The sequence below is a fragment of the Bombus vancouverensis genome, chromosome 1 (assembly GCF_051014615.1).
Source record: "Bombus vancouverensis nearcticus chromosome 1, iyBomVanc1_principal, whole genome shotgun sequence".
In the NCBI taxonomy this organism is placed as follows: domain Eukaryota; kingdom Metazoa; phylum Arthropoda; class Insecta; order Hymenoptera; family Apidae; genus Bombus; species Bombus vancouverensis.
In genome coordinates, this window is record NC_134911.1 from 14645730 (window position 1) to 14669779 (window position 24050).

General features: G+C 40.4%; 1 protein-coding gene across 4 annotated transcripts; it reads right to left on the reverse strand.

Annotated features, from left to right (window-relative positions):
- Positions 1-65: 65 nt before the first annotated feature.
- On the reverse strand, positions 66-23702 carry LOC117153657 (uncharacterized). Of its 4 annotated transcripts, none has more exons than XM_033327915.2 (7): positions 23154-23701; positions 10737-10860; positions 5753-5863; positions 5523-5660; positions 5206-5303; positions 4099-4264; positions 66-1506 (listed from the first exon to the last, which is right to left on the reverse strand). In XM_033327915.2, exons 1-7 carry the CDS (start codon positions 23277-23279, stop codon positions 1403-1405), a joined length of 867 nt encoding a protein of 288 aa, XP_033183806.1. In that variant the 5' UTR covers positions 23280-23701; the 3' UTR covers positions 66-1402. The 4 variants fall into 4 exon arrangements, with proteins under 4 accessions (XP_033183806.1, XP_033183807.1, XP_033183805.2 ...); XM_033327916.2 differs by lacking the exon at positions 4099-4264 and adding an exon at positions 4333-4498; XM_033327914.2 differs by lacking the exons at positions 66-1506; positions 4099-4264 and adding an exon at positions 4505-4803 and having other exon boundaries at positions 23154-23396; positions 23476-23702.
- Between the last annotated feature and the right edge of the window lie 348 nt (positions 23703-24050).

Genomic DNA, 24050 nt, shown 5'->3' on the forward strand with positions numbered 1-24050 from the left:
TTCTACATTCGTCTAGCTTTTATAATATAATTGCAACAATTGAAAGAAGTTATAATTGGTATAAATCTGATTTAATTTATTTATTCAAAAAAATATGTATGTATAAAGTAATTGAAATATTTTTTACTTCTTAATACCTTACGTAACGATACCGCAACAAGAAATCTTATATGTCGTTATAAAAAAGAGGGAATCTACACATTAAAAGGTCTAGTGAGTTGATGAGGCAAATCATTATTATGAAATGTGATATCTATGAATGATACGATGCACCCATTTTACGCTTTCTGCCATTTATATCGATTTGACTAACGGATATTTCTCTCGCACCATGTTGTCGAATTTTTCTTTCGCCGACATAAATAAACAAAAATTTTGCACAATATTTGTTTGACGTATTCGCCTCTCCACTCGATTTGCTAACTCTAAAGCCGAGTTTACACTGTTTCACTTTAAAGGAACAATGTAGTTTCGGCTTCACTTAACTATATATCGTCGAATATCCTTCCTACAATTAATAAATTTCTCGCCTGAACTGGAACAAAGGTAACGAAGCGTTCGACGATACTGTCGGTGATGATAATGTTCCATACTGTCGGTTTACAGTAAGAATGAAAGGTAATTGAAAGTAAGGCACTATAAGGATTGACGGTTAACCTCATCAGTCGTACGGTACTTTTAGAAATTCGACGTCACGATATTGCGAGATAAATGTTGAACGATATGCCGTTCCTCATTCACCTGAGAAAGATCATGTAGCCAATCAAACTTGTAATCAATGACCAACACTTATGTTACGTATGTCTCTCCCACGCTCATATCTCTTCTCATTATTGTTACTATTACCATTACTATTATTATTGTCCTAGCACGATCAGCACGTACGAAGAGTAATGCAGTAAAGAATGTTAGATTCGAGAAAGAAAAAAGAAGTATTATTGCATATAGGGTCATCCCAGTTCTAAGTAAGTACGCGGATTGTTTTTGAGCAACTGTCTCTCTCGCGAGTCAAACTGATTCCCGTGCGAGCGATCATGTTCCAAACGGACACCTGCCGAAAGAGAAAACGGAGATCGGAGATCGTGGGACCCGCAGGTGTGCACCAGAACGTCCGTAACGTATCGTTTAAAACAAATGATAAATTATACCTAGGGCGGGACCCAAGGTCGTCCTTCTTTGCTTTTTATTTTTCTCCTCGCGCAGGCTCGGTTTGGGATTTACGATCGACCTCTCGGAGTCTTCGTTTTTTGTCTCGTTCGTTTCGTTTTTCTTTTTTTTTTTTATCATTCCCTTTGGGAATCATCGCTTGCCAGGTTACATTTAGGTTCACTACGAGCACGTTTCACGCTCCGCGCTCTAGACTCTTTCTTTCCCCTGTTGATAGAGATGACACGGAATTTCTTCAGTAGTTGTACGGTCCATACTGCGATCCATGATAGTAAGGTCCTGGATATGCTGCCGGTGCTGGGTAGCCTGCATAAGCGTACTGTTGCTTCTGAGGATATACTAAAACCATGAAAAAAATGAAATATTAGTTTCGTTTCTCGTACAGGAAGTGGTTCTTAGCTGCGGATAATCATTCTTCCATCAAGAATATATCGTCATTGAAAACCGCAAATCTATAATTTAAAGAGATAAACATACAAGGTGTCTCATTTTAGGATCAGTTTTGAGCTATCGATAGATGAAAGTGTTAAGATCCTTCAATTTTAATGGATCCTTCTGATGCATATGAAGTTATAAACGCGAATAAAACGTAGTCTTTCCTGATTGCATGCAAAAGACACTGTTACCGAAAGATTTGAATCGCTTAACAGAGAAAGATAGCAACATGCTAAGAACCACGCTTCAATGTTTCAATCGGTATTATATTGGCAGTTTTCGTTTATTATGAGAGGGTAAAACGGGGCTGGACGATGCCATTTCCGATTGATTTAAGAACTCGATTCCTTAACAGACGAATTTGCACTTTAAATTCGCTCGATAATTACAATCCCGTTCTGCTAATAACTTCTTCTGATACGAATATTATTATCGATTATTCGACTTGACAACAAGATGAGATAAAATAGATACGATTTGTATTTCGTGAATGTTGGAGACGATCGATCGAGAAATGACGTTGATTCTGTTTCGTGAGACGAGGCGTACTTTTGATTATTCGTTTTCGCGATAGTGGACGTGAATTAAATTACATTCCGAGGTGACTGTCCACGCCGATGAATACGCAAACGCGGAAATCTTCGAACAGCAGCAGGCGTCAGAGGATCGAGCGTAAAATTAGGCAAGTGTGTCGCTTTCCAAGGGGCTACTTAAAACACACTTATGGATAGCTCGTAGCTTTACGTAGCTTTTCTTCCGGTTTTTAGGATTTTTATCAAGAAAATTACAAGGTTAACGCAAATATCCTGGTCGTAAACAGAACTAGGATTAACAACCGGTTCAACGAAATGTCTTTTTAATATGCAGTTTATGAATAGCTTCTAAGCGATGACTCTCAGTGATATTGCTTTTTATAGTGGAAAGAAAACTTGAAACGATTCGAAGAATGAAACACAAAGTATCGCTTAAATCGGTGATCGATGGAGATCGTTTCATCTAGAAAGTTTTCTTCAGGATCAGAGCATGACAAAATTGCTTTAATCCGCGGTGGAAACAGACCGTGAGCCGAACGAGTAAGAGTTTCACGAAGACGAATATCGAGTATTCTTGTTCTTTCAATGCATGAATGCTTAACAATTGATGGTATCCAAGGATAAACGGGTTTATATTTTAATCAGCAACTTTACCTTGTGTCGATCAGTATTTTATGTACAATATATCATTTTCGTACAGGGGTCAATTTATTTGATTAAAATGTTAAATAAGCGGGCAACGATTTGTCTCATTCTCTGTCAGTACTTTGATTTCCTGAGTATGATTAGTTAGGGATCCATTTGTTAAATCTATAATCACTTGACATTTATACATTATGTTTGTACTTGCAATCATTTGCTCATTCTTATTTCTCCGTGATACGTTCCAAGATGGGATTTATGACCATTTTATTGTAATCATCTTAGAGTTGAAAATATATTGCTGTATTTGTTGATATAGAAGCAATTGATAATTAAACATTTAGACATATTTGAAAGTTTGATGCAGTCTTGTTTTTCTAACGAGATTTTCACGTTTCATTCCAATTAACTTTGTTCCACTCTCTGACGATTTTGATACCACGTAGTATGTTATTTATAGTTTTATCGACAAAATTGAAGAAGTGTCGGTCACACCAACCGTAAATGTCTCTGCTAATTTATATCGCGACCAAACTAAATATAAGTATTCTGTCTACCGTATATCGATTCTTTTTATTCAAGTACATGTTAAGAAATAACTCTTCTTCGTATAACACATCAAATTTTAGTATCTATTCGTACACGTAATAGATAATTAATTTAACACGGCAGTCTCTTGTTTTGTTCTGTTGCGTTCGAGCGCCATAATTCCCTTACATCATGGTCTGGCGATTTCTACTTTACGTAAAATCTTGATTTATTGCTTCTACATCAACTATTTTTTCCGTTAAACTTCTAGTATCATCTGAATCGATTCGAGTTAGTAGAACGACTGTCGTTACTTTCAAACCAAGCAACGTCATTTTCGGGGTCAACCCAGTAATCATGAATCAAAGTTAGTGGTACACGATGCACGCGCAGACTCCTTTCTTATAACTATAAATATTTCAAGACATCTGTCACCACATTCGATTACAACAAAAAAAGAAAAAGAAGGAAAAAGAAAGAAAGAACGTGATACGAAAAGAAAACTGCAAGTCAACGTGATTGTCATAGTCACGTCGCATATTCCCACTCCCACTTTGTAGTGCATTTACATTTTTTCCAATCTAAAACACGCATCATATTCAAGCTAAAAAGCTATTCCATTAATTAATTCCTCGGCTTCCTTTAGTAAACGTTTCAAAGAAAAAATAATTTTCCAACCGAATCGCCACATGTGCGAAGCAACCGCGAATCACGCGAGGGTTCCTCGACCTTAACAGGAGTCCGTGCGAGCTCGTCGTATTCGTGGCAAAAGCAAAAGGTGTTAAATATGTACCAGGCATGAGGTACTGCATGTTCATCGCCTCCTCGCGCATTCTCTCGCCCCTCAAGCAAATCGCCGCAGCGCTAAACAAGATCGCGCTGACCAACGACCAACCGACGCCGACCCAAGCGACCACGTACGACCAGTCGTACGAGATTAGTGAGTTGTCCTTCAGGACCTAGAACCGCATTCCAGAAAAAAAAGATGGGGGAAGTTAGTACGGTCGTTTCAGTGTTTTCGTGTCACCTGGCATGATGTATTGAACGTTCTGTGCCTGCTCGCGGGCATGCTCCCGCCGGAGGCAGGATGCCGCTATGAGGAATAGCGTCATCGTGCCTAAACACGTAGCCACCCCCAGCCAGGCAAGGTAAAACGACCAGCCGTACCACTGCACTGCGTTGTCCCTTAAAACCTGCGGGCAAATTATTTTGTAAACAGTCGTGTTCCTTCTTCGAAAACCCTTCTCCTTTTTCTGGTGCCACTCTTTCTGATCCTTGGTGCCTTCTGGCCGTTTGGGTCGATGCTTCGAATAGTGAAGTATGGCTGTAAGGAATTTTTTATTTGGAACCAGCAAAGTGAACCAATATCTAGTTGTTCGTGAATCTTTTTATCGAATCCTTTTATCGATCTTTTTATCAGCTGGTTGGTTTGGATTTGCGTTTGCAATTCGGTAAAGTTGGATATGAATTGGTTCAACTTACTTGTATGATATAATTGCTGGAAATAGAATAATATGTAAATCGTAGAGATTGTTTTTAACCGCAAAGTTGCATCAGGATTGTTTAAATCTCGTCGAAACGAACATAGAAATATTTTCGTTTGGTAAATATTGAAAGCAACAAGGTACTTTCTATATTACACAAGTCCATTGCGGTAGCGAGTGTTTATCGTATCTTGATGCACACATTAATGGACACGAGACCGACTCCGGAAATCCACGAGCAATTACGTAATTAATTTTCATAGACGATAGTTTGAAAAATGATAGTTCGTACCGAGTGAAAATGTCAATAAATGTTAACAAACTTTGAACATGTGTACACGCGCGATAGCTGTCGTGTTAACCGGTGTCGGACTATACGAAAGTATATATTCATGGGTAGCAAAAACGTTACTTACGTTACTCCATTGTTGATAGTACTCTTCTCCGACGATTTTCTCTTTCTCATAATATTCCACTCCGTGCCAGAGCCCCATGGCGCTAGCACTTAATAGGCCTGTGTCGTCAAACAGTTACCATTTAATATACATAATACTATTCTTTAAATATAATGCTAGCGATCGTCTTTCTTAAGACTTTTGATTTAACTTAACGATAATTTAACGATTAGAAAATATTGTGACATTTTAATAATTGAAAAACATCTACACGTAGGTCTGCCATTAATCATAGAGTGAACGGTTAGAATATGCATTGAATTTACGAAGCCACTAACATGCTAGCAACATCAAGATTGCGGTGGCTGTGATATTTCCTGGTGACCTCTTCCAGCAGCCTACCACTCCCGTCCAGAATGCCGTAAAGATTGCGACGAATCCCACTATAAACAGAGCTATCACAGATCTGCCCATGTCTGAAAACCAATAAAGTACAGCGATGAAAATGTAAATTTAAGGTAATATCATTGAAGCCGTATCGATATTTTATTTAATTCGTTCTACGTACGAAGTCGAGTCATTGCATCGTCCGAGAAGCCCCTTGTTAGGTTTTCTTCGTCAGGGATGAAGTAATTGATGTTCATACAGTGTGTCTCCACAGGACTTAAGTAGGTTTGAACTGCAACAATTAGCCACGACAGAGAAACCATGTTAATCCGACGTTTAATTGACACGTGCACGGATGAATTTACGAAATCCGCGGGAAATTGCGAAAAATCGATGCAGCCTGTTTAAGGAAGTTTCACGGTTGTTGCCGATTAATTCGACGGCCATGGAAATCTGCCTCGGAGACGTTCTAATTACGCACGTGTCTAATGGCTAGTTGCAAAATGAACAGGATCCAAATTCTTCTACTCCTAATATGAATACCAGTTAGCAAACTATTACCTTTCAAACTGAAATTTATCTCTAGTTGAAACGCCATGAAACGAGATTATATTATATTCACGTGCTGATAATCGGTTATCTAGAAGGTAACAGCGAATAAATGTTGCTGTTGTAAGAAACAAAGTGATTTTTAATCACTTGGAGCAACTATGTAACTCGATAGGTGATTCGAATGCTTGTTCGAATCAATCCGAATCGATCGTAGGAATTCTTGAGCTAGAAGGTGTCGAGTTTTTTTGTTACAGCCCTGGCATATCGTGTACACGCGTATCGAAAAGCACGTGACCCAGAATGCAATGCGCTATCACCGGCTGTAAAGAATGTATGTACATGGCATGTGTATACACACATGCTCAAGTTGGTTGGCTCGAGTATACCTCTATCTTGTCTTTCATGGGCAACGGTACTCTTTGGTCATTCCAAATCTACGAAATACTACTTTCGAAAGGCATTTCACGTAGTGAAAAGAAAGAGTCGCGCTCGTATCGCGATGCTTTCACGGTTTCCTGTCTTTCCTAGGAACGTCAAAGAAAAGTGTAATGACATTAATTGCGAATCACCGATCTTTTCGATCCTTTACCTGCTCTTCCTTCTTTCTTATATAGAAGGTGTGTAGAGATCTGTGAAATTTTCTATTCTTTCGAATTTAATTACGTTGAAAAATTATTCACAGATTTTTTAGACTTCCTTTTTCAGAAAGTTATTCTCAAAAAAAAAAAAAAAAAAAAAAAATTAGAAGATAGAAATGTAGAAATAATGTGTACGCGTAATTCGAGGGCTCAATTAAGAGGCGTGAGGGATGCATCGCGCAAACGTGCATACCGTTTGAAATATTTGAAATTCAGCCGGTGACGACCGTTTCCTCGACCTTCTTCGAATCTAGTTTCGCCTAAACGAGGCGCCATGCCAAGATCGTTGACTCTTGGTTAACTGTATACGCGTTAATATAACAGCTCGTCATTCAGAAATATTCGATCGTCGTAGCATCCATTCTGCCCCCCTTCTTTTGTCCGTTCTTACTACGATTTGTCACCTCGAGCAAGACAAAAAATATTCAAATAAAAGAAAAATCTTGGCCGAAACCGGACGATGACCGGCTTCTTCAAACTTTTCACGCGTGTATCGACGATGGTCGCCACGTATGCACCTGACCCCCATTTTGTAGGACGATTCCTGTCCGTGGAAATATCGATAAATATCTTTTTACGGCATTAAACACTGTCAATTTAATTCTGCACCTAACTCATTATAACTACAACACGTATTTCTGACACATTTTCATTATAATTACTTCTTCCAATGAATGCTTTTTTCTTGTTCGCCGAGGTCTACGCACTTACAATGATCACGTACGCTAAGTGAATCAAATACGAGACCGGAAATGGAACGCCGGAAACAAACGGAACGTCTGAACCGATAAGGAACGTACGGTCGAAGAACGGTATAAGACAGTACACGTGATGTATCGATCGTTTGAATTGTTTTCCGCTCAAACGACGAGAACAACATCCATCGTTGTTCTCATTCCTCGAGAATTTCTCAGTACTTTCTATTCACTGGCGTTTCGTTTCTCGGCGCGTTCGCGGTTATAATAAAACTCGATATCGCCTCGAACAGCGATCAAAAATAGCAGTTTGTATGGTAGCTCTACCGAAAGTCCTTTGATTCTCCACGACCGGTAGCGCTCTTCCTCCAAAGGATACAGGTTCTTCATGAAACTCGAGACTTCCGGACAAACTGGAATTACTCCGTTACACTGCGGCAAAGTTTAGAAAATGCCTGCGTTTCTCATCGTGAGAAAATGTGAACCTTTCTCGAATAATGAACTCATAGAATATTCAGGCTTCAACCGGAGGAATGAGTGGACGTACTAAGTGTTGATAGGCGTCGCGAATTAACAGTAGCTAGTTACAATGCTGTATTATAACGCTACCTTACGTTCCTTTACTATAGCAATCTGATTTATGTATTGTTCTCGATACCTTTTTTGGTTATCTCATCAACAAGGCCTAGAATGCTGTCTTGTTTTCTTTCTTTGAGATTTTTGAATTAAAATGCTTAATTTTCTATCGTCATTTATAGAGCCAGCAGCTTAAGGTGTGCGTGTAATATGGGAGAATATAAAATTCCGGCATTCGCTTATCGGCACTCATGCGAATCAGACGGCGTTCCACCTAGTCCCATTACCGTTTTAATATTTTTGCTTTCCGTTATTTTGTTCCTTTTATCTTTATTACTCTATTAAGAAAAACATTGGAGGTTCTTCAGAGGCATAAAAATAAAGAAACGAATTATGTAGAAAGTACGGGATATGAAATTTCGAACGTCACTCGTATAATTTCAGATCTCCGAGTTTGATTATGATAGATATGAGTGCACAACTATGAATAGCAAAGTGTAAGCCGGTGGCAAGTGCCAGGTGCGGCAGGTTAATTCAGTCATAAGATGTTACGTGGCTCGCATAATCCTGTTTGTCATTGTCTCAACGCTCTTAAATCACCATGAATTTTTGTGTATGCTTCCTCTATCGAAGCTACATGGGATCTTGAGTAGCAATCGATCCATGTTGCTACTGTTAATCGCGAAGGCTGCTGTAATCGTCACGAAACTCCTCTCATTGAAAAAGTCGCAGAGAAAGACTTCGCCCTTTCGCGTTTGCTGTTTGCATATGAACAACGATAATCCTAATTGCATGCGCTGTGAAGACTGGGAAATGCGGCTCTTTGTTACGAAGCTGCTGCTCTTGGCTCCCTTTCACGGGCCTGGCTTCTTTTATTATGCAAACGAACTTTCCATTTGTCGAACTCGTGCGATTGGCCATTGTACGAGAATTTCACGCCGAATGGAAAGAAAATTGTTCAATGTGAATTTGAAATTTTGGAAAATTTATTTTCCAAGTGTTGCTTCCTAACTAGGTGAATAAATGTCCACCTGTATATTGTTACCCTTCTGTATTACAATCGAAGGTGAGACATATTTACTATCGATACTTAGTACCTTACTGAATGCAGGTAGATTCGATTTTAACACGCATCATTACCATAGAAAGTTGAAAGGAAGAAAAGGTAGTGCAGTAATTCACGGATATTATGTATCGCGTGAAATTAAGCAGGTATCTTTCACGACAGATTTTGATCATTTGCATTTGCATTTGATATTTACCAGGCGACTGTGAAATTGTTCTCCGTGTGAAATTTTCATTTCACACTGAGCTGAACAATTTCACACCAGTTCCAACTAACTAACGCTTTACTTTATTTTGTATTTGTAAATACACGTTTTCTAAACACGATATAGTAAATACGAAACTATCTTAATCACGAAAATTTTAGTAAAATCATTTGCTAATGAGACTGCAGATTGATATTTCTAAATAGTTTATTACAACGAACGAATCAATATGTAAAAGAATCGAGTGAAAATAACTGCTGGGTATGAAATTATGGTCGCAACAGTCCAGTTATGGATCTAATTCTAACGATCACGAAGATGCGTTGGTTTCGCTGTAGAAAGACATCCAGAAGTACGTTCACAGAAGTACGTACAGAAGAAGTTCACACGAAGCAAACGATCTCGTTGTGAATGAAATAATCTAAAATTTTCATGGTCTAACGATCGTTGGGTCCGAACCAGATCCTAATATCATATTTAAAGTCAGTTAGATACTCGTAAAAAAATTAAATTACCCATGATTACTTTGCAATATAAAAATTCCTGTCATTCGCAAAAACCTAATGCGGTTACCCTACTTTCCATTCATTGCTATGCAAGAAGCGAAAGAACAAAGCTTCGCATATTTTTACAGAATTTGACTAATCAACTTCTTATTGTGCATGTGACTGAGAACTATGTACAGTATCGATAGTATTTCCGTGAAACGCATTCTCCATGCGATAGAAACAGACAGGATAGAAACCAGCCGAGTCAATATTGACCAAGCGACCTCGTAGAAGCTCGAAAGGGACGTCTTTGGACCATCACGTACACATCAGCAATTTCACGAGAGCCGTTTCCTTTCTCCTCGAACTGCGTGCAACCGAATCGGCAGATTATAAACTCTTAACCTATTACGTGGGATCGAATAACCTGCGACATTACGGTATCGTAACGTAGAAAGTCTCTGAAAGGCCGACATCTTTTATAGGAACCAGAACTCGCGAGAGTGAAAAGTCACTTTCGAGCTTTAGTCGCGCTAGGTTTTTCCAAAATTCTCGAATATTTTCTTATTCCCGGAATTTGCCGTTACTATTACAATGTATTCAAGAGATACGAGACCTTGCCAAACAATAGCCAATTTCTGAAAGCGAAATTCCAATGAAAGACAAATTGTACCGGGACTTTCATCAACGTGAAACGTTTGCAGGTGCAGTGGCAATGAAATTCGCGTATAGTATGTTTCACAAATATTTCACATTAGTTTTGATGATTCTTTAACAAATTGATCTTGAGTCGCGATAGATACAGACGTTGCAATAGATACGAGGCTTTCACTTGAAACTATGTACGTGCCAATTTACAACCGGCCAAACTATCACTTAGATAACGCGTTTGCACACATTTTGATAGCGATATATTCGGGAAAGTGCGATTACAATTATGCTTACCAGTCGGTGGCCTTTCTTTGGGATAGCATATCCTGAAGAGACCCTGCGTCCTCGTGTAATAATAGTACTTTGTATTCATTTTCACCACCAAGTGGCTCTGCTCGGCATGCTTGGCTGCATATTGCTGCAACAAAACAATTTGTCCGAATGATTCACGCTATCCAACGATTCCTTCCCTTTGTATTCACACAGGCGTCATTCTATTAGTTAATCACACCGAACAAACGAATCGTAAATGAGTGTAATCGACGAAAATGATCGGGCAGCCGGTGAAAACGATAGCGAGGGAACAAGGAAACATTGCTGCAACGGAAAGTGAACGGTCGTTGGTTTCCGAATGCAGATTAGACGTGGCTGTAGTCGCTTTATGGAAATGTTATGATCGCTAGAAAGTAAGAAAGCAAGAATCGCGATTCCCCGTGAATTCGAAGAGGCCAAACGTCTTTCGATACAATTGGAAAAAGTCCGGTCGAATAAATTACCAGAAATTATTCATGAAACGTCCTCGGTCGATTCTCGTGAAACCACCGTTTCACAACTTGGAAGGAATTTATCGCTGGTAAACGACCTATTCATCGACTGGTGCCTAAGTAAACCGATGATCGGAAGTGGGACATTATCTAATTAGAAAATTACCTAGAATTACTAAAAACGTAGTCGATTCAAAAAGCGAGACCTTTCATTTCAAGAAATTTTAGTTACAATCGCGTTGGTACGCGTTTCGGAAAGGGAAACTTAAGCTTTAGAAAATTGCCTGATCCAGGTACTCATAGCCCGGGAGTCACGCAGACTATCGCGTGGAATGAATTTTCGTCGGAAGTTACGTGTACCAGGTGAGGCTGAACCGGGTCCCGTGGAGGAAATTGCGGAAGGAAAGGAAATCACAGGCGTGTTACAAATTTTCAGTTCCAACGACAGGCACAGGTATCTATTCGTTCACTTCCTGAAGAAACGAAGCCGTGCGTTATCCTAGAAGGAGGCTTAGAGAGCGCGTTTACTCAACCATGTCGGCTCGAGTTCCGGACTTTCTTGCGATCGAGGATGCGCGCCATGCATACCGCCCTCGAAATTAAATGTAATTTTAGATCTTATGACAGCCCGGTGCAGAACCGTTCTTCTGCATCGTCGACCAAGTATGAGAATCCTTTTACAGCTATTCCTCAACATGGAAACGAGTTTCTAGTTTTCCTTTCTTACCACCGTTTCCATTTGCCTTCGTATATTCGCGTACATATTGTTCAAATTGTGTGAGAAAAAGAACGGTACTTTTATTTCTGGTTGCTTGATGGTTCAGTGGTTGTAATTAGGTAGTGTGCAAGTAAATTTAGCTTCCAGTTTCTTTTAAATCTAATTAAGAGAACGTGTTTGGGGAAGAATCGAGGAGAGAGTGAAATACGTGACGGAGAGTTCAGGAAAATGAGCATCGCAGGCAAATTGTATATTTCTTCTACGATATTAAGTATATTTTTCGTGTCAAAGTTATCATTATACAACGAACTTTGATTATTCGTTTTATCCATCGATCCTTAAGCAACGTGCTAATTATTCGCGATTGTTATTTGGAAGATTACTGGATGTAGCGGAACCAGGACAATGACGCTATTTAAATCTATCGTGAATAACTAGTACCCACATCGCTACGAGTGTGCTACATTTTTTAAAGACCTGTTTAAAGACCCATCAGTACGAGCGCCCCAGTAATTTCTACACTTGTGTGTGCAAAAAAAAAAAAAAAAATAACGATAACATCGCGTTCACGTAATATACAATTAAAGAATAATATAATATATATTATCATTGCAGAATCAAACACTATGACCGAATCCTTCGAAACTTTGACACACGAGAAATTACGGGCGAACATTGCTACGTCCTCAACCATAAAAAGGATTTAAATCACTCTTGTTTTACACGAATTCCTTGCAAGGAGATCGATAGGGGCCCCGTCACGGTAATTTCCAGGACATCTCTATCGGGCTCATTTTAGAAAGTACGCTGGCAATTTTCTGATACAGCATCACGTAGAAAGTGTAATAAGGCATGCGGGGTCGCGCGGGAAATCTTTCGAGCGGTGTGAATCGCACGAAACCAGAAAACACTTGTTTTCATAAAGCGTTTAAGATCCGTGTACTTATTCCGCGATATAATGATGGCTCGCTACGCGTGATTCTCATGCGTGTCTCGAGCAATCCTAATTTCCTGGCAAACTACCATCAACATGTTTTCACCATTTCACGGACATCAAAACCTTTTTTCCTCAAGGTTTCATCAGGTATACTAATATACCTATTAAGAACATCGTAGGACGTTGATTATACAAATACTATATATATATATATATATATTGTCTCAAACTTTTGATTGGTCGATCGTTAATTTCTTAATTTCACCATCGCTTTTATTTCTCTGTCGCTTAATTTGTATCGAAACCCATGCAAATGCAACCTTAAGCTAAGAATATCATATATTACAAGTAGATTCGTGCATTTTGTTAGCCTATAATTATCATGTGAAGTAATGTTGGTGTAGTTTAACTCTATCAGACTTTGCTTCGGACATGTGCAAAACGCAGGAAAGAACAACATTCCTGTTTTTTCCCCTATTGGCTTATTTCAAAGCGTATGTACTTCCTCGTGAGCGTAATTCAGAAACGGGTTTCCTCTGAAAATGACGCTTCCCGTTCGTGTTCCGACGTGATTACGCGAGATCATGACTATCGGGACTATCGACTACTGTAATCGTTTGCACAGAAGCTGCAAGGGAGCCTGTGTTTCTAGAGGAAACTTGAGAAATTTCGCATCCCACGTTCATGCTTGAGCATAAGGCGCGGTAATCGGATTCCGAATACTCGCAAGTTGTGAAATCTTCTTAACCTTGAGGAACATCCACGCCTCATGCAACATTTTTCTATGAGAGTGCACGATCGGCGCGATAAGCATTGTTGACGATATATCGCTTTAATTTCGCAACTTTTTCATTCTTCTTACATTCGGTTGTCTTCGTGAACCGATTCTCATAAATCTGATTATGAATGATCGATTGGAAATGCATAATATATTGTAATGATATGGAAATAGTGCTTGTAAAAATAGCAAAATCGCACAACCTGTTTCCCGACGATGAATCACGCGACTTCCTTTCTTTTTCTGCCCACTTTTATGCTCGCTACCAAATAGATTGCATTAGATCCTCACGTAAACTTGGTACTACTGCATTTACTTTCCCGTGTCTATCGCAGACTGCAGATACGAGATTATCAAACTCGGTTTACTGTTTTACAAATCATCCTATTACTACGATATTAGAGAAACACTGGAAGAAAAAGAAAGTCAGTCACGGATAGGGTCGATAATTTCTGAAGATAAACGATTCATCATAGACGCTACAATAGATTTTAGTGTAATATAGTATCCGCTTTCTCAAGAATCTAAGAATCGTCAGCGTCGAAAACGACTTTGAACGCCAGGCAACGATTCGACTTTCCGCAATAATTAGTGAACAGGTGAACACGCACGAGTTGCAACCGATAGTCGGTGGTAAGAGAGGAAGAACGAAGGTATCCCGAGCGCTTGCAAGGTACACGTGAATCAACGGCACGTATAACGGACTCACGGTCCTTAATCGTTTGTCACGTGCGTGAAAAAGAAAAGAAAGAGTCGTAGAGGCCCATCGAGGCTTGTCCAGGTCGTTCCAATCTGCTTTCACATCGTTGTTTCGCCACCGCCACGCCGTGCTGTTTGCCTCGAGCGCGGGAACATCGTCGAGCCTCGGCGATTTCTTTGACATAGAAAGGAAAACGCAGACCCGACGCGCGCCGCTCAATGGGGATCGTTAGACGTTAGAGTTAGACGAGAATCTTCGGCTCGCCACGAGCCAATTGTCGCGATGGCAAACCGTCCAAGACTCGGTTTGAACGCGATTCAACTATCCCGCGGCAATTAAACTGTCTTTTTTGCGGAGAAACTTAATATCGCGATGAAAGTGCGTTAATTAGTCGAGATTTTACTTTTCTTTCGTTTTGGGAGGTTCAACGAGTCGAGAATGCCTCGCGACAATAGAGATCGTTCAAGTAGAGAGAGGATCCGCAAGCATGATTGATCATGGGGATTTGACGTTGCGTTGTCTCAGGTAATTAGCTTTTGTGCGTAGGAAACGAAGCAAAGACCGGGGTCTAGGGTACTGCGTGAATCTCTTGGCCAATCTTCTACGTTGCGTCAACTCTCTATATTCACTCGTATCGAAAGTATATTTCTTTATAAAAATTCCCTGGTGAAAACCTGACGGAACAAATAGGTGAAAACCTAGGAATACAAGATTTCATAAATAAACGAAAAATAGAGATATCGTTGAGTAATAAAAATTGAACTACGCTTATTCGGTTCGATGCAGCGGTTTTCAATTGTATAACACGTCGACAAGCGGAAATGCAACGTGTTAAGTTCAACCGTAGAATCGTGAGCTAACTTATGCACCGGTATCACAGTTAAAGGGACAAGTATGCGCCACATTCGCCAACGTTACGGCAACCTTGCGAATGATAAAGTGCGAAGTATGCCCGTGTGGGCGACAACGCGTAACCTCTGCACGTCAGCGCGTGGGATGATAATAGTTGGCGGGAATTTTCTGAAAAAATTTACCCTAGATACGATCTTGACATAAATCGGAAAACGTCCTGTTTCTAGCGACAGGAGAAAATGTACCAGGTTCCCTTTGTTCCGTCTAGATCGATAAAAAACGCGAATGATATATGGTAATTGTACGATTATATCGAGTGCATTATTAGCTTGTTACATGGTTCATTTATGCGATGTCTTGTTAACCAACCCTATTACCATGCAGGAACTTTCACGGCGGTACGGTCGACATTTTATTTTTTGTCTCAAAGACGCCTTTCCAGAATCAACAAAGTTGCTAGAAAAAATGTTCTAGATTTTATCATCTTTTAACCGGAAGAGGAAATATTACAATAAAAAAGCGTTTGTTTCTACACGTTATGGAAAAACATTCTCCTCGTCAAAGTATAAATTATTCGTTGTTATTGCAAGCAAATCTATCTCGGTAAAAAATCGCGTTTGCTTCTCCTTTTTCAGCAACCAGTAGCGCAAGATATACATGTCCAAAGCAAAAAGGGGATATTGCGAGTTCAATGTCCTTGCGGGTTCGACGCATTAATTAAATGCCCCTTATCGCGGCCCGGATTAGAAAAAAAGAACATCGCGGCTCTGCTCACTGTGAAAACTCGTTCTTCAATAACATTTCGATTTTGCAAATGGAGCAACTTTCATTTCGATTTTTCAACACTGTTACGCGGTGAACCAGCCATCGAGTTTCCACCGATACACGGATAAATTCTCTTCGCTTTGATAACATTAATTTTCTACTGTCGAACGACACCTTCGTCTCTTTATTCGAGCTACGTTACATTTTATCCACCTATAGACATCCCTAGAATTTGATACGTTTCGATCCAGACGATCGAAACTTTATCGTCGTAAAAACTAAATTTACTAAAAACTAAAATTGAGTGCCTTCGAAGAAACGAATAGGAAACGTGATTTTACAGGGAACGCTAGTTTACGATGGATTTTTCGTTTATATTTCTCGGTTACTTCAAGTTTGCGTAATTCGTTTCCCTCGTGCTTCGAGCAATTCATCCAACCAACTATTCGAGACATAAAACGAAGGGTTCCGTTATTTCAGGGAATATAATTCCGTGCACCCAGCAGGGGAACGCGAGGGATGTAATTTCTCAGCTGTTTCTAGCATTCCACTCGTGTAATCACCTGTTATGCGCATTGGAGAATCACGTGGCCGGAAATGTGTGTAATTTCCTAATTTTCCTAGAAAATTTTAATTTCTTCTTATAATCTCTTGCAGCTTCTAATCTCATGCAGCTCGCTCTCAGTTTATTTTTACGATTACTTTTCCTAACAGTAATTAAACGATTAAATCGTTAATGTTTCGCGAGGCGTTCCTGACGAATTTATCTCGAGGGATTATAGCGAGGAGGGAAATATGGCGAGGAAGGAAGAAGAAGGTCGAAGAATCGACTTTGCATTGTAATATAATGCGTCGTATACGTTCGAAGGCAAGGACGTGTCGTTCTTACTACCTGTTCCTTTGTAACTCGTGCCCTGAATCGATGTTCCGATTATGTCACGATTTCTTCAATGGAACCGCAATTATACCTTGCGACCACAGTTCTACCGGTCGCTCATCGACGTAATAAACACATGCGTTCGTACGAATTATGCGAGTCGCAATCATACTTGCGCAACGCCGGGGGATCCTCCTGTCATTAGCCTATTTCTCGATTCGGCGAGTACGATCATTATTACCCCCGAGGGCGATAGACATTGACAGTCGACTTTGTCGTTGAATTTGCGAAAGCCTAGCTACACCAACGTGTAATTTGCCTGCGAAAATATTTCTCAACGTTACTATGATCTCTACTATTCGGCATCGCCTTCTAATGCCACTGGTACGTACTGGTTGCTTGATCGTTGGATTCGCTTTCGGACATTAAAAAAGCGATGAATACGTAAATCATCGAAATATCGATCGTCGTCGTTAAGAATAAAGCAGGGATTTTCCGGCGTAAGCATTCGCCATAAAATGTGAATTCAGCGAACGATTATGAAACTCTTGTTGCTGCTCGCGATTTTCGATTACCCAATGAAGCTCGACGGTAACGTAACGTTGCCCGGGTTCTCACGTTATGCCGTTCGTAGACCGGAATCGTGGCGTACCACCTTCGAACAATGATGCATTGACTTTGCGAACATTGGCCCACGCACCAGATTATTTCCTGACGAGAAATAGGTGATGAATGGACGCAGAGATCGTTCGAGAGACTACCGGCTAATAGACTGTGTCTTATCCCCTACAGCCGGCAGAGACAGGCAGTTTGCGCAACAACGAAAGTACGTCGCAGAGAGGTAAAGGTTTATTGTTGAAAACGACATTCCGATCGTTCCCGCAATAGCTCTGGTATCCTTGCAATGCTCAGTTGATTATTATTGAATGGCCGCTGTTCATTTCAAAATGCAGACGTACAGGTGCGGCTTGCGGTCTTTGAATTGTCCATCTGATAGTTTGATTTTTGATATTCGATTTAAGAAAAGTGACTCTGATTAACATCGATCAGAATATCGTCGATAACAAATTCCAACAGCGATCTTCATCGCGCAATTGAAACGCCGCGCTGATGACATAAGAATCGAACAACACGTTTTTTCCCGAGGTCTTATAGTTTCGTAACAGCGAAATTTGTGTTACAGCGAGCTATAGATATATCAACACGCAACGTGGCAATTCCTGTTTCATGTATCGATTAATGATACTTAAACTGTTAAGTAATGAGGAACAAAAGCGACGATGAACTAATCGCGAGTCGATGTTCTCCGATAAACGGTTCGGGCAACTTCTTGAAAAAAAAAAAAAAGAGAAGAAGAAGAGAAACAAGGAAGAAAAGAAATTGAGTTCTATAAACCGGTGCAAGGACTAGCATCTTGATCGATCAAGTTGGAGTTACCCTAGCGGTCCAGTCACGCTACGATCACGACTTGGTCGCAGAAGCTTCAAACATTATTCGACGCTCTGGAACGTGACAAGCACATGAATGTTGACGAGCACTGGACCATCGAAAAGCAAGGTTTATTCTCAGGATTCAAGGTTTTTAAACGTAGACGTGCGAATTCTGTACGATTCCTTTGTTTCATCCGGTTACAATGCGTGACTTCGTTCGTGCTTCCCGGCAATTCTGATATCTTAGAATCTTGAATATTTCCTTCAAATTGACCTTATTTTATTTATAACAAAACCTGCTTCTGTATTATTTTATCAATTTTTTTCTCGCACTGCGCTTCATTATACGAGCCGTTTAATGCAGAAGCGGCGTAAATCAATTTTTTGCCTTTAACAACGCATCTCGAAAGCGTAACCTTCATCCCGTTTCGTGGAAAAGTGGTGTGAGTATATCTTCGTTATTTTCTCGGTAGATAGATCTCGGAATAAGCGAGAATCGTCAACTCGATCTTTCGCAGAATTTTTACTTTACCCCACATTATCCAATAATCAACATTTTTATTTACACCGCTTTTTGCGTTAAACGGCTCATGCAATTCGAACAATAGCTCGGCATAAAAGTTTCGACATTGACTTGTTTAGTTCGTGTCGTTTGGAAGGTGTGATTAAATTTTATTATAGCACGTGGTTCAATGTGAATCGACCGATACAAAGTCACGTTCGTAGTCGGTTTTGTCTGATCCCAGAAACGAAAACAGTTTGCGAGTAAGCTCTGCTTTGTGTGCAACACGTGCATTGCCAGCTGGTTTCCTGTTAAAACAAGTAGAAACCAATACGAAGAGGAAACAAGATATTACCAGATATTGGCCTTCGAACTCGGTTACTTCATGTTTGCGATAATTGCTCATACTCATTACGAGCCAGTCTTCATTAAGGAAATCCCGTAAAAGTTATTTTTAGCAAATGATACTGTACGTCATTTAAAAACATATCTGGGGCAAATTGGCAATTCGAGTGGCAATTCAACAGGTTAGAGAATATAATCATATCCATCGATATTCACTTTCCTACGGTCAGCGCAACATCGATTAATCTTCTTATTCCACGACGCCAAAAGCAGAACAGAAGTCTCTACGTCTTTCTCGTGTTAACGCTAGAAGATGACTGTCTGAGGCCACGCTAAATTGATCTCGACCAAAGATCTGCCGAATGAGAGAGGCGAAAAGCATGGAACATCGCGAAAGGGAAACGAGCACAAAGGTCGACGGGATTCCTCGGCCAAATAAGTTCTCGAGAAAAGAGGCTCTCCATAGCGCATGGCAGCGTAATTTGCCGATGTTGGAAATTAATGGCAGTCGACGTTGCACGATCGGAAGGCCGTAATCATTTGCACCATTCAGGGGGAGATGGTACAAATAGCATAACTGTATATACCGATCTACCTGGTAGACGGTGACGGGGGAACAAACCAACATTTTTATTCTAATGCGTGCTCATCGACTGCGATAGCCAAGGTAAACGCGCTTAAAACGCTGGCAAAAATAACAGAGCTTGGTACGTCATGCCGCCTCTCTATCGATCACGATCGACCGTTCCGTGAGGAAACTGCAATGATACCCCGACGATCGTTCGCCTAGAACCGACTTTGTGATTAAATTACGGAACGAATTTAGTACCAGAATTAGCAGAATGATCAAGACGATTGACTACAACGGGACACTTAGCGAAAGTTACGAAAGATCTAGTTAAAATGAATTATTAAACATCCTGCCATTTGTGACACTTCGCCAGTGTTTTCTTGAAATATTTTTCGTCTTTTCTGGCAATGAATTACACTTTACTTCCTTGTTGTCTTGTTGATAGTTCTAACATTAACATACATTTTCGAAAAGTATGGATAACATTCAATGCGCTGCATATCTTTTTGGAGATCTAACATTGCTTCCCTGCAGATAGGTATATCTTGATCATTGACAAATGTCGCGAGGAAATGGCAAATAAAATCGTAGATTAGATGAAATTATGAATCGCAACGCCGTGAGTACGAAGCCTGAATTAAGAACAGCGGGATTGCGAATGAATGGACTATTTGAGAAATCCCTCGTGTCATAATGATAAATCGCGACAAGTTTTTCTTCTTGGACGTTGTCCAAGAATGAGTATGCGTTTCCTCTGTCTCTCTGTGCTAAATTACGAGGATATTTGTGTCGATTGATGTCTTTTGACCGTGAGTCTCTTCTTCACGGCTCGGTAAACTGATTCTTATAAAGCAACGATTCGCGACTGGCTCGATTTCTTTTTTCTTTTGATGGACCAGTCTCTGTTCAGGATTGAAGTCTATAATTAATGCAAACCGATGAAAGGAAGTTGGCACAAAGACAACTCTCTGTGTTCCAACGAGTCAATCTTATTCCAATTCCAACAAGTAAATAAAGGATAGATATATAGACAAACTTTAAGAAAGTTCTAATCCTATCGAAGACACTGACCTCCCATCAATCGTATTCGTTAACGCTTTTCCCTTTAATATGCTGTCACTCTGAACATTTTTATGGTGGCAGTGCCAGTGGAGTTCAAACTCAAACAAGACTCGGTCTCGTGGCATTTCTCGGTAGAATTTATCATTAATAACACATCATCCACCGAGTAACTCTCGATGCTCGCTGAATCAGCAAGAAAGCTTCTGAAGAAAATTTACAAAGTCGATTAATTCATTTTTTCTTTGAACGCTAGCTACCAAATAAAGTGTCGAAAGAAAGCTGCGCGTGAACGAAATCGCGGCGTACGTTTAAGAGAAAAATGCCCGTGTCTCGGCATGATCCGCGGCCGATTCCCATAAAGGAGAGTGCATACGATTGCGCCGCTCCGCTGCGTGCTTTCCGATACGGCTAAACGCAAAACTTGTCGAGCCAACGACGACAAGCGCTGAAAATGGGCGCGGTCCGGAATGTCGATCGTTCGAAACACGCTGCGAACTAGAAACACGAGTGGCCAAAATCGAATTGCTCGAGCGATCGCAATCGATCCAACCGTGACATGAAAACCTCATAATTTTTCCATTCTGAACAAGACTGTTCCAACACTATGGGAACAATTCTGGTTTAATAACTAACTGGTTTCTGCTAGAAGGTTACTCTAAAGAGCGTTTCCGTTTACGACGAACGCGGTTGGTACTTTTTAGATTTTACAAAGTTTATCGTAGAGTTTGTCATTTACAGAGTTTTATCATAGTCAATTTGGGTATACGGTGGCTACAAAAACTACTTGCACGCCATTGTACTTAGTATAACATTTACATTCTAACTAATTAGATTCGAGTATATTAAATTTCGTACCATATGGTAGTACATTGATTTCGCAACGAAAATTCTATACCATGACAATGAAATGTAGAACATGATAATAAACGTTTCATCAGAGAATAGGGGTGCATGCACGGATACTTTCTGCCACTACTGTAGTAAGTATATACAACACGCGATGCGAAACTATGTTCCTTTGACGTATCTTCTATTAACACCGTCTAACATTCTATTAATACCGTCAGTTGGAATTCCGTGACACTGAAATCGCTATATGTCGCGGAAGATTGAAAGTTAAGCAATCATAGAATCCATAGAATCGTTTGCTTGGACGTTAACGTGTAACGTGACAAATGAAGAAAACGATTCTTGAAATCTTTTTGTTACTTCGCGCGTAGATGATTGAAGCTAAAGAAAGAGGAAACAGAATTCCTCGTATTATTCATCATCGAACCGTTCGTTAACCGACTGTTGAACTGGAAATACATATAAAAAGTAACACTTTCCAGGATCTTGAGGGGATCGTGACTTTAATGGAGTTCACGTCGAAGCGAGTTGCATGGAAGAACGGTATCGTTCGCTATAAATGTAATACTGCTTCCCGTGGAATATTTCACGAAAGCTTCGTGAGAATTTCTTCCACTCGACAACCACTCAACGCCCTCCAGGATGAACTTGACCTTCCACCCGAACATTCACCTGTGACAAGGACGACGGAAACCGAGGAGATTCCACTTCCGGTCTTGCTTCACGAACAACGAAATCATTTCTTCGTATTTTCGTGATCATAGTATTGCCATCGTGAACAAGTTTGTCAAATATTTTGGAAGAGGAATTAAACGTTTATAAAATCTCATCGAGTCGGAAGCGGTAATCTGTGTTTTTTCTTTTTCTGAGGAACCAGAGGAATTACAAAATATGCGAACAACGGAACACTAACCATGCAATGAACGAACTTTCAAACACGTTTACCGTAATTCTTCTATGTAACGTATTATAAATTAGATCGCGTTTCAAGAACTATGTTTCTTTATTACTGAGAATCAACAGTGCATTTCTAACATCTCTTCCGATGCTAAAAATTCGAGAGTATAAGATGTCATCGATGATTCTCCAGGAGGACGTTCCACGTTGGAATTTATGAAAATTCGCTACGGGCAATGTTGACTGCATCCGGGATGATACAATGAACGATACAAGGAAACCAGTATTTCTGCTATGAAAATATCGTGAAGCATTCCCAGAATGTAACGCTGTTCTCACGTTCGCCGTTCGAGAATCGTATCCTACATACGGGACCGCAAAAATCATCTGCGAAAGAGCGAGATATCGAAACAGTCACGTCGGAATGGATCAAGCAACGAACATTTTCGCACAAATTACTGTTAGTAAAAAGAAAAAGAGGGAACGAAGATGTATCAACTACAAATGATGTCCGATTACGATATTCGGTTATAGGGAAGAAACAGGGTTATCCATAGAACATGTAAGATAGAAATGAGCACGACGTGGCATCCTAAATTTTTTGTTCATAAAAGAACTCGCGACTGCGTCATAGAAAAAATACTTAGAAAGAACGAATTCGAACCTGGATTTGGGCACGCTTGACCTCGGTGTAGAGCCAGTTATCCGTAGAAAAGGCGATCGCCAGAAGACCAGTGGCAATGATACCGGTTATGGTCGCGAGGGACAGCGTCACCGCGGAACAGGGCATCTTGGTATCCTCTTCTTCTTCTTCTTTTTCTTCTCTATTTTCCGTCGATTTTCCTACTAGATTCCACTCTGGTTAGTGTTATGTTCACCTCACACGGCACCACAGCGAGCTAAAATACTGAGCAACAGGTAATCGTCGTCGTCCTCGAGACTGTCGAGCATCCGTGAAAAAGTGAATCACGAAACAGGTCACGAACCGTTCAGAACGAATTGGTCCAGGAGGTGAGATAGCTTTTGATTCGATGGCCGAATTCGATTGTAAGGAATGCCTGATGTAATACACGAAGAGGATACGAGGAAGAAGAAGAGGATCAGTACTCGGCGATCAACGATGACGACGTCCTTCAGGTTGCACGATACTCCGCGATACACATTACTACCATTCTCTCCTACGACAACGACACTAACGGCTCGACTCAGCTTGGAGAAAAGCTGAGAGCCGACCAAGGAGAGAGAACCGGACCGGGTGGGGATGGATGTAGCCCCAGGCAGGTATATTACCTGTGTTTTACCTTCAGCGGTGCTCAACGCGCAGCGTTCTTCCACGATATCTTCGCTTCGCCTTCGAACCGTTTTCCTTCGGACTCAAGGGACTTGTCTTCCGCTACCTTTTCGGGATAATAAAACAGCAGTGGGTGGATACCTGCAAGTAAATTTTTTTTATCGTCAAGTACATTCTAACGATTCGACGCGTTTTCTAGCTTTATTGCATCGACCAAGAGGAACGTGTTTCTCTCTCGGAGTTTTCATGGAGATTTCGATGCCTGCAAAC

What these genes read in the sequence shown, in the direction of transcription:
- LOC117153657 (XM_033327914.2), bottom strand. Translation starts at nt 23,279, where the DNA reads ATGCCCTGTTCCGCGGTGACGCTGTCCCTCGCGACCATAACCGGTATC. An exon ending in CGATGCAATGACTCGACTTC is followed by an intron (nt 5,661 to 5,752) that starts GTACGTAGAACG and finishes ATTGGTTTTCAG; the next exon opens with ACATGGGCAGATCTGTGATA. An exon ending in ACTATCAACAATGGAGTAAC is followed by an intron (nt 4,804 to 5,205) that starts GTAAGTAACGTT and finishes TTCTATTTCCAG; the next exon opens with CAATTATATCATACAAGTAA.